The sequence below is a fragment of the Aptenodytes forsteri genome, unplaced genomic scaffold, assembly GCF_000699145.1.
Source record: "Aptenodytes forsteri isolate BGI_AS27 unplaced genomic scaffold, ASM69914v1 Scaffold231, whole genome shotgun sequence".
NCBI classification, from domain to species: domain Eukaryota; kingdom Metazoa; phylum Chordata; class Aves; order Sphenisciformes; family Spheniscidae; genus Aptenodytes; species Aptenodytes forsteri.
Window position 1 is genome coordinate 451,054 of NW_008796046.1, and position 9,508 is coordinate 460,561.

The 9,508-nt window shown below is 51.6% G+C and overlaps 1 protein-coding gene across 2 annotated transcripts in view; it reads left to right on the forward strand.

The window, feature by feature from the left end:
• FAM168A (family with sequence similarity 168 member A) overlaps nt 1–9,508 on the forward strand; it is a 224,614-nt gene extending 215,106 nt beyond the window's left edge. For both annotated transcript variants that reach the window (XM_009286106.2, XM_019473897.1), the window contains 4 exons: nt 3,640–3,782; nt 6,273–6,447; nt 8,063–8,193; nt 9,468–9,508. In XM_009286106.2, coding sequence (XP_009284381.1) covers nt 3,640–3,782; nt 6,273–6,447; nt 8,063–8,175 — 431 coding nt within the window. In that variant the 3' untranslated portion in view covers nt 8,176–8,193; nt 9,468–9,508. The remainder of the gene's footprint in view (nt 1–3,639; nt 3,783–6,272; nt 6,448–8,062; nt 8,194–9,467) is intronic.

The window sequence follows — 9,508 nt, forward strand, 5'->3', positions numbered from 1 at the left end:
TTCTCGGCAGGGCTGCTCTCCATCCCTTCATCCCCCAGCCTGTATTGATACCGGGGCTTGCCCCGACCCAGGGGCAGGACCCTGTGCTTGGCCTTGTTCAACCTCATGAGGTTCACCTGGGCCCACTCCTCAAGCCTGTCCCAGTCCCCCTGGATGGCATCCCGTCCCACTAGTGTATCAACTGCACCACTCAGCTTGGTGTCATCTGCAAACTTGCTGAGGGGGCACTCGATCCCACTGTCTGTGTCATTGATGAAGATATTATATCGTATTGGTCCCATTACCGACCCTTGAGGGACACCACTCGTTACTGGTTTCCACTTGGACATTGAGCCATTGACTGTAACTCTGGACACAGCCATCCAACCAGTTCCTTATCCATCTAAGGAACTATGCTTGTGGTGAACCCTTCATGTGGAAACAAGAGGAGTTGGTGATACAAAACTCAGCACAAAGCTTTTTTTCCCCCCCCCTTGCCGGCCTTAGAGTTAATATAGAAAAATTTATCTGTGCAATTCAGGGCACTTCTGTGTTGCGGGATCAATAAGGTTGAGATTTCTAGAGTGGCACGAGGAATTTAATCAGCAATTTTAATAGAAGCTGGAGCTTAAAGGCTCGCTATTGCTTTTAAAATCCCAGCCTGCTGCTGAACCGCGAAGCGGCAATAGCATGGGCCGTGCCAACCTCCTAATCCTAATAAGGTGTTAGATAGTCATAATTAGGCTTTAAAATTAGCTGTCAGACACGCTCTTCCGAGAGGACCATCCATCATCTTGTGTCATTAAAACTTGATTGTGCTTCATTTTTACCTGCAAATTGTTCCATTTTTTCCCATTTTATAAACATGGAAGATTACATCTGCCTGGACTATTATGTTTAATACCTTTTTTAATATCGGAGCTAAATTGTCCGTGATTCAGCAATCAGGAAACCGCAGCAAGTGTTAGCATTCAAGGCGGCGAAACCACGCAGCCTTGAGCTGGTCCACATCTCCAGACACCCATCAGAAATGAAGTGTGATGCCGAGAACTGACAGCCTCCGGGGTCTTTGTTTGAAAAAAGGAGTTCGGAATAGAAAAAAAAAACCCGTAGGATTGAAAAACAGGAGGTTGGTTGGTCTGGAGGTGACGTTGTTGGGTTCCTGGAGGACCTCATGACGGAGGAGTCTCCACCTCTGCTGCTACGGTGAATACGGCCGTTTCGAACCTGCGTTTCCTCTCGCTGCTTCCGTCCCTCATTTAAAGATAGTTGCTCTCCTGCTAATGTGAGTCAGAAGAAGAGTCACAGCTATTCCGCTGCTTAATTAACACATTTTTTCCAATCTGCAGTAATCAGAAGGTGGTGAGATGCTGTTTGGGAGTTCCTAGAAAGCTCCTTGTTATCTTCACGCTCTTTCAGTGCTGGGCGGATAATACGGGATATTAGCAGACTTGAAATGTTGGCCTTCATTAATTGCTGCCCTGAACACTGGTTGAGTAAATTAGTTCATTATATTTGAGTGTTTAGACGTCTCATCGCTGGGCTGAGCCTTAACTTCTGCTCTCCATCCTACGCAGTCTTCGGGGCCCATTTGCTTTAAGGATGATTTCTCCCAGCCCTCCTGCAGGAGCCGGCTACCATTTCTCACCAGCCATCCCACCCCATCGTGTGAGCAGATTTTTTTTTACCGTTTCCATTTTTTTTAACCATTCATCAAGCTGTGACCAACACCTTGATGCGTTCACGGCACACTTGATGCAGTCCGGGGCGTCCCATGGCAGCAGCTCAGCTTGTAGTCTTAAAAAAAAAACCCTTAAAGCCCAACTTTAAGTGTTCTTGAGGATTTTTCCCCAATTTAGCACTTAAGTAATAATGTTTCGGGGGCAACTTCATGGAGCCTTCCTTGGAAATGCCTCTAAAGGTTGGGAATTCAGGTGCCGCGTATCCTTGGCGCAGGGACATCCCATCCTCAGGGCAGGTTGCACCTCCTTTAGATGCTGTACTTGCCATGAGGACTTATGGTACTCCGCTGCCAGGTAACAAGAACTGGATTACGCAGTGTTATCATGGGCCTGCTTAAAGCCACCCCTTTCTGTCTGGAGAGCAAAATTGGTGGAGGGTGTGGGTGTCGACCCCATATTCATCACAAGTCAACAGATAGGAAGGTACCCTGAAAGGAAGCAGAAGAAGAGCGGAGATCCTTACGGGATGTCCTCACTCCAGGGAAAGCCTTTAAAAAAAAAGACAAATACGATCAGACTTGCATTATAGAGGATCTTGAGCCGCTACCGCTGGGTCTTCCTGGAAGGAAAATGTAATTTTATAAGCACCAGACAGCTCAGAACGTAACGCAAATAGCAGCAAAAACCCAAAGTGACACTCACAGCCAGCAGATCAGCTGATACCACATTATCCTTTAGGTTATTTTTTTGTTAGGTTAGGTTTATTTTTTGGGACAAATTTCCATGTTTTGGAAAGGATCTTTCATTTTAGTTTGTTCCCCATATACTCAGCATCTCCTAAATGCTGCAAGATAAGTTAAGATTTCTTTAGACCTTCGATAAAGCGTAAATCTGGGGCTTGGCTGCTCCAGCTAAACAGCCTGATGGGATGGTGGGGATGACTGGGGGATGCCGAAGTCCATTTTCTTTTCCTTACATCCGAACAGAAGAAAGGCGAAAATTGCAATCTGCCGTGTCAGGATCACAAATATGGCAAGGGACGTTTCCCCCGCTGCCCGCGCCTGCCTAACCGCTGCCCTCCCAAGCCCCCGCTGCTCCTCCCAGCTTGCCAGCAGCCTGCCGTGCCTGTTTACCCAGCAGAGCAAATGGCTTTTCTTAAAGGCACTAAAGCAGATTTGCTGCTTTTGTCGCTAATGCAAATAGCCTGTGAGGAGCGGGACAGGTATCAAGGTGCTTGAGCATCACTTGGGGTTGCCTCTCCCACCCGCAAGGTGAGCTGATGGTCACAGCCCTCCTTTGCAGGAGAGGAAACTGGCCGGCACTATCCACCTTGATGAAATACTTAAAGGCATCCATCATTTTCACCTTAATATTAAGGTTTGGACCATCGGTGTTGCTGCTTTTCCGGTCATTGCTTGGGGACGTAGGCAGGGGACAGCAATACTGTGCCATGAAATTAGATCCTCCAGCAATTAAATTCCGGTTTTGCCCATCACACCCCGAGCAAAAAAGGTGAAAGAACAAAAATCCGGGGAGGAGAGAAGGAAAAACGTTATTGTCATCAAGTAGGTGTATAGAGATGGGTAAGTAGGTGTGGGGATACTGCTGTCTTAGGTGGTTTAAATGCTGGTTGAGTCTCATCAAGTCATGCCTTGACCATTGGGAATACTCATCAGCTCTATGGCCCGGTGTAGGCAGCGTGGGAAGAGCCACTGCCGAGCTGGGTGGAGGATGCAGCCCTGGCTGCTGTGATCGATTAGCCAGGGGCTGGATGCTGGACTCGGAGGTCTCGGCTTGGTGGGTTTCATGGGAGGTCAGTAGATGCTGGTGCATCTCGGTATATCTCCTCCACGCTGAGTGATGCCCCATGAGCAGCCGGTGCATCACGAATGGCGGCTCGGGTTGCTCATGTGCCGGGTGGACTGGCTCTGAAGCCGTAAATCCTCGCCCTAACTTGGACTACTCTTGTCTTTGCCAGGGTACACTGCGGGGACTCCCTACAAGGTCCCACCGACCCAGAGTAACAACGCGCCTCCTCCCTACTCGCCGTCTCCGAATCCGTACCAAACCGCTATGTACCCCATCAGAAGTGCCTATCCACAGCAGAACCTGTACACCCAGGTAGGTGCCTCCCCAGCCGCCGTGACAGCTCACCGCCTCGCTCAACGGCGTGCAAATACAGCCCAAAGTTCCTGCAGGGCTTCGCCCTTGGCTGTCAGGGCTGAGCACCCATGTGCTGGTGGGATAGAGGTGCTCATGGTGGGGCTTGACGGGTCTCCGGGATGCTGGGGTCTCTCTCCTGCCTCCTCCGTTGGAACCTCTGGATGAGACATGGTCTTGCGTGGTTGTCGGTGTGCAGTGGAGTCAACGCAGTGGCATCCCTGTGGCTCGGCCAGGTTGGGAATCAGGTCCCTTCCCCCAGAATCACACGCCTGACTGCCAGGGCTTGCTGGCTCCAGGATGGTCCCTACACCCACCTCTCCCCACCCTCCCCAGCTCTCAACGCTGCTCTTCCCCAGGGCCACAGATGAGTCTGGGTCACCACAAGGTCCACTTGCTGGTGGCCGTTGGCATCTTACTCGACTTGCATCACCTTCCTGCCACCTCCCAAAGCCCCTGTGTCACCTTCACCAGCACAAGCTACTTCAGGCATGACCCAGATTCGTGTCCTCATGGAGGAGCTCCTCCCTGAGCACCTGGATGGGTTACCGGTACCATCTTCTCTGCTCCTGCATTGCCACCGCCTCCAGCTATGTGCTGGGGCCAAGGTCCTCCACAGGGATGCAATTTAGGGCAGATGTCCTCCGAAAATCACCTTGATGCCCCTTCCCGCTGAAGATCATGAGCTCCTCGGAGCAATCTGGCCCTATGGCTTCCCTAGCTTTCCCCCTCCTCTTTAATGTCAAATAACCAACTTCTCCAGCAGCTACAACCTCATGGTATGGTTTCTCCATGCCTCGCTGAGACGGGAGCATCTCCTCTTGCCGATTTTATCCGCTGTCACGTCTCCTTCTGTTAACTGAGCATTGCATAAACCTCCAGGGACCAAACCCATCCCTGCCTGCTGGTTCCTCTCCGATCCCGGCCGCAGCAGGAGGTTGGTGTCCGCTAGCAGGGCCCACCAGCAAGCCTGAGATGGAGCAGGGCTTGCAGATGCCGTTTCCTCATCTCTGCTTCCCAGGGACCAGCAAATAAGAGTTTTGACAGCCTGGAAGGGAACGACGGTGAGAAGAAGATGCTTTGCTAGATCCTTCCAGCACGTTGTGCTTGCAGCACTCACTGCCTGGGATGTTCCTTCTCCGCAGCTGATTTCTCAGTCACCTTTTCTTCATGGGCCTAATTTATCTTAGCACCTCATTCTCATTCCCCAAGGAAATGCCCTTCAGCATCTGCAATTTGTCCTACCAACCTTTGTAGCTCCTGAAAGAAAGAAGTAATTTAATAGTTCACCCACACCTCCTTCCCCCCTTAATGCATACCTTCAGAGGTTCTCTAATGGCTTTCACTAACGCACAATAAAATCTCCCTTCATTGTTTGTTAAACCCTCTAATCTTTCCGACCGTCCCTGGTTTGCAGGTACCGGCGGGGGGGCGGCCGGCCCCCCGGGGGGCGGGGGCGTGCCCGCCCGCGGCGGTGTCCCTCTGTCCCAGGGACGGCAGTTCTCTCCCTTGCGCCACTCACGTTTCAGGCCCTTCGTTGTTTTGGATGTGGAGCTTTTTCTGTTGGCTCCTTTCTTTTATTCCCACCCGTCCTTCCCCCCCCCCTTGTTTCAAAACCCCGCGGGTCTCAGCAGCCTGGATTTCGGCACCCCTCTGTCTCCCATCGGAAACCCAGGAAGATGACATGCTTCCTGGACCCAAGCAAGCAGAGAGAGCCATGGCTTCTCCTTTTCTTCCACCTCTTGTTCATCTTCTATGCCAGCAGCCAACGTCTTTTGGGTCCAGGCCCCATTTCATCCCACCAAACGGAGGCAGCACAGTTCGTCCCTGACGAGCTGACGCTCGAACCCGTGATGCAGATGCCCCTCCCAGTCCCATGGCCTTCATCCATCCCGGGGACCATCCCACACGTCCACAGGTTCAGCTTCATCCTTGCTTGTCCAGGTCTCTAGGCACAGCAGCTTGCTCATGGGAAGGACCAGCCCTTTGGCAGCGCTTGAATGATGTCCCACGAGCAGCTCTTTGTACCAGCAGCTACGCGTGACGCCTGCTTGTCCTAATACTGCTTCTGCAACACGTCTGGAGGAGCTGAGGGCTTGAAGTCTCGAAGTGAAGGACTGTCACAGCGGAGCCGCTCCGGGCTCGTGATACGGGCTGGGTTTGGGAACCTCCTGTGTCCCGCCTGGTGCAGGGGGTAGATGTGGGGCTCTGCTGCCGCAGCCGGCAGGGCCGGCCCCGAGAGCATCACTGCTCACTCCGTAGCAGGATCTACAGCCGCAGCTGATGTAACTCCTTGCCGACAGCACGGTCTGTGTTACCGGGCTGACACCCACTGCACACAGAGCTGGTGATGGCCTCTAAATAAAATACTGGGCTTCAAGTCACTGCTTTGGCTTGTGCTTTCAGTCGAATGACAAAGACGATGGTGTTTTTTTTTCCCTTCTCAAACAGGGAGCTTATTATACCCAGCCAGTGTACGCGGCACAGCCTCACGTTATCCATCACACCACCGTGGTTCAGCCCAACAGCATCCCATCGGCCATCTATCCGGCCCCGGTCGCTGCGCCCAGGACCAACGGTGTGGCCATGGGGATGGTCGCTGGGACCACCATGGCAATGTCAGCAGGTAAGAAGGAAAGTTTTGTTGTGTTTTGAGCCATAGTTTCATCTCTCGGGCGGGACATACCCAAACAACCTGTGCAGGAGACGAAAAGCTCTCTGTGCATCGGACGTGCTGCCTGCAGCCTCGCAGGGGTTATCTGGCGAGTGGCTGCAGAAGCGCCTTGCACACAGCTAATTGCAGCTTCGTCTGCTAGTTTTGCTTGCTGGTTACCACTCCTTTGCAGGCAAAGATCAATTAATTTGTTCCTGATACTGATCTAACTCAGTTTTTATGTTAGCAGAGGAGACCTTGCGTTCGGCTCACTCCAGATGGATGCACTCTTGCATCCTTAAATATATTATCCTTCCCTCTGTCTGTTCCATAAGTAGAGGAATAACCAGGTTTGTCCCTCTTCAAATACTGTTGTATTTCTATCCTCAAGTTCCTTTTTTTAGGATACTTATGGTCTTGCTTTCGTTTGACGAAATGAACATTAACCTTGGTTTATGTATCCCAAATCCTCTGCATTTTATGTGCAGGATTGCTTCAAACTGCAATTAATTGATAGCACATTAAGTAAGGATATGGGCCGGTTTTATTTTTTCCAAAGCCTGTATTTCTCTCATTAACAAGTCTTAGGATTGTATATTGAATTATGCCAAGAAATGAATCATTCATCCTTTTGCATCTGCATTAGCTGTGAAATAGGACTCTGTCATGGGACGCAATCCCTGTTGCAAGCAGAGATATTGCAGCCTGGGTATGACAAGAACCACTCTGAGAGATTTACTGTTGCTTATGCTAAGTGGATAGATTTAATTAATGCACGTGGGATGTCTTAAAATTTCATTAGTAGCATTTGTAGCGAGATATACCCAGAAACTGAGAAGTTGTTTTGAGCACCCAGTTACTCCCAGAACAGAGTAGCTTGGAGCTGTATTCTCCCTCCCCATGTCTGCTGAAGGCACCGTGCAAATTCTCACCTAAAATCCCTCTGCGTGTCAGCTGCAGACTGAAAGAAAAGAGGCTGCACCGGGCATTCCCTCTGCTTCACGCCTGGGGGAGGATCGCTCCTGCTGCAGCCCAAGGCTCTCAGCTCTGTGGGTTTAAATGAAGCAAAAGAGCTCCACTGCCCTTGGGAGATGAGTGGCAAAGCTCATCTTAATTTTCCCGGGAAGGTCTGTTTTTTTTCCTCATCTCCTTTTGCAACCCTCATCCCTTCCAGTTTGGTCCTTAGATGTTTCAGATCGCTGCAGTGATCTGCTGTTGCAATTTAGCCCGGTGCCTTCAGCAGGTGGAAGATGTCAGCAGGTTAGTGGCGAGCTCTGCTGCTGGTCTTTAGGGACAAGGAAAATTGGAAAAAGGTGAGTTAAGGGCCGAAAGTAGCGTGGAAAATATGCTGGAGCTTCAGGTGGGTTTATTCCGCTCATGGTGCTGGCTGATACCAACCGCATGAGTCAAACGCCTTCGGTTCAGGTCTCACGGGCAGAATAATATTTGGGAGAATTGAAGAGGAAAAAAACCAGGCAGCTGATGCTGCGCCTGCCCCTCGGATGCGGTCCGCAGCACCGTACCCTCGGGGTACCGCTCCCCCGATGGAGCTCTCCTCCTTGCTAAATATTTCTCCGTGCCGTTGCAGGAACCTTGTTGACCACCCCACAACACACCGCCATCGGAGCACATCCAGTTTCCGTGCCAACGTACAGGGCTCAAGGAACCCCCACCTACAGCTACGTACCTCCACACTGGTAAACCCACTGGCCAATTCATGTAAGTGCTGCCTTCGCAAGCCTTGCTCTGCCTTTGACGATTAATTAGCCGCCGAGCACTGCCATCACTTCTCTCCTTCCTACAGAGCTGCTGAATCCCTTTGTCCGGGCGATGCTCTGACTCCAGATGAGCCATTTAGCACTGCTCCCCGGCAGGGATAGCTGCGCAGCTCGCTGTCCTGGGGCTACGGAGGGTGTTAGCAAAGCCCGGCGTACCGTGACCTTACATCTGGCTGCCCGGTGCATGCAAGGCTTTACCAGTGACCTGAGTGGCATCAAGCCGCTCTGAGTGCAGTTGGGCACTGTGAGGGTGGCAGTTTTCATGCTTTAAGGTTTCGGATGCATCGCGCTCTTTCATAGAATCACAGAAGGGTTTGGGTTGGAGGGGACCTTAAAGGTCGTCTAGTTCCAACCCCCCTGCCGTGGGCAGGGACATCTTCAACTCGATCAGGTTGCTCAGAGCCCCGTCCAGCCTGACCTGGAATGTTTCCAGGGATGGGGCATCCACCACCTCTCTGGGCAACCTGTTCCAGTGCCTCACCACCCTCACAGTAAAGAATTTTTTCCTAATACCTAATCTAAAATCTACCTTCTTTCAGCTTAAAGCCATTACCCCTCATCCTATCACTACACTCCCTGATAAAGAGTCCCTCCCCATCTTTCGTATCACTTGAACATGTGTTTTTTTTCCCCTGCTAAAACGTGCTGGGAGATCGTCCTGTTCATCAGCACTGGGGTTGCGTGCAGCTGCCTGCGCCCTGCCTGCTCATGAGCGCCAGGGCTGCGTGCAGCTGCCTGCAACTGGCTGCAAGTTCCTCTCGCGCTCAGGATCCCAGAAATCCCAGCTGCTCATTTAAACGCCCTCCGCGTGTTGCTGGAGCCCTTGGTCCATCATGCCCAATTAACGGGCAACCCAGCTGATGGGAACACGGGGAGGCGGCGTAGATCTCATCCAGCCCAGGGGGTTATCTGAAATCTCTCCTTGCTGCATACGTTACGCTGGGCTAATCCTGCCCGTGACAAATTGTTGTGCAATTAGCAGAGAGCATCCCATCTGCATATTTTTAATCCTGTGCATCGGATACCACCGACGAGCTGCTGCTTTCTCAGCTCCGTGCCCCAGAAATTGCCCGCAGAGCGGCGCGAGGGATGGTTAAATCCCGTGTGCATCAGCTACACGTGCCGCGCGCGGTGCAGAGGCGAGGAGGCAGCCCTGTCTGATCCCGCACCGCTTGCTTCTAACTCCTTGTTTTTAATATGTTTGCTCTCTTCCAGATCCGGAGTCAAAACATTGTATGCAACTACACAAGTCTTAC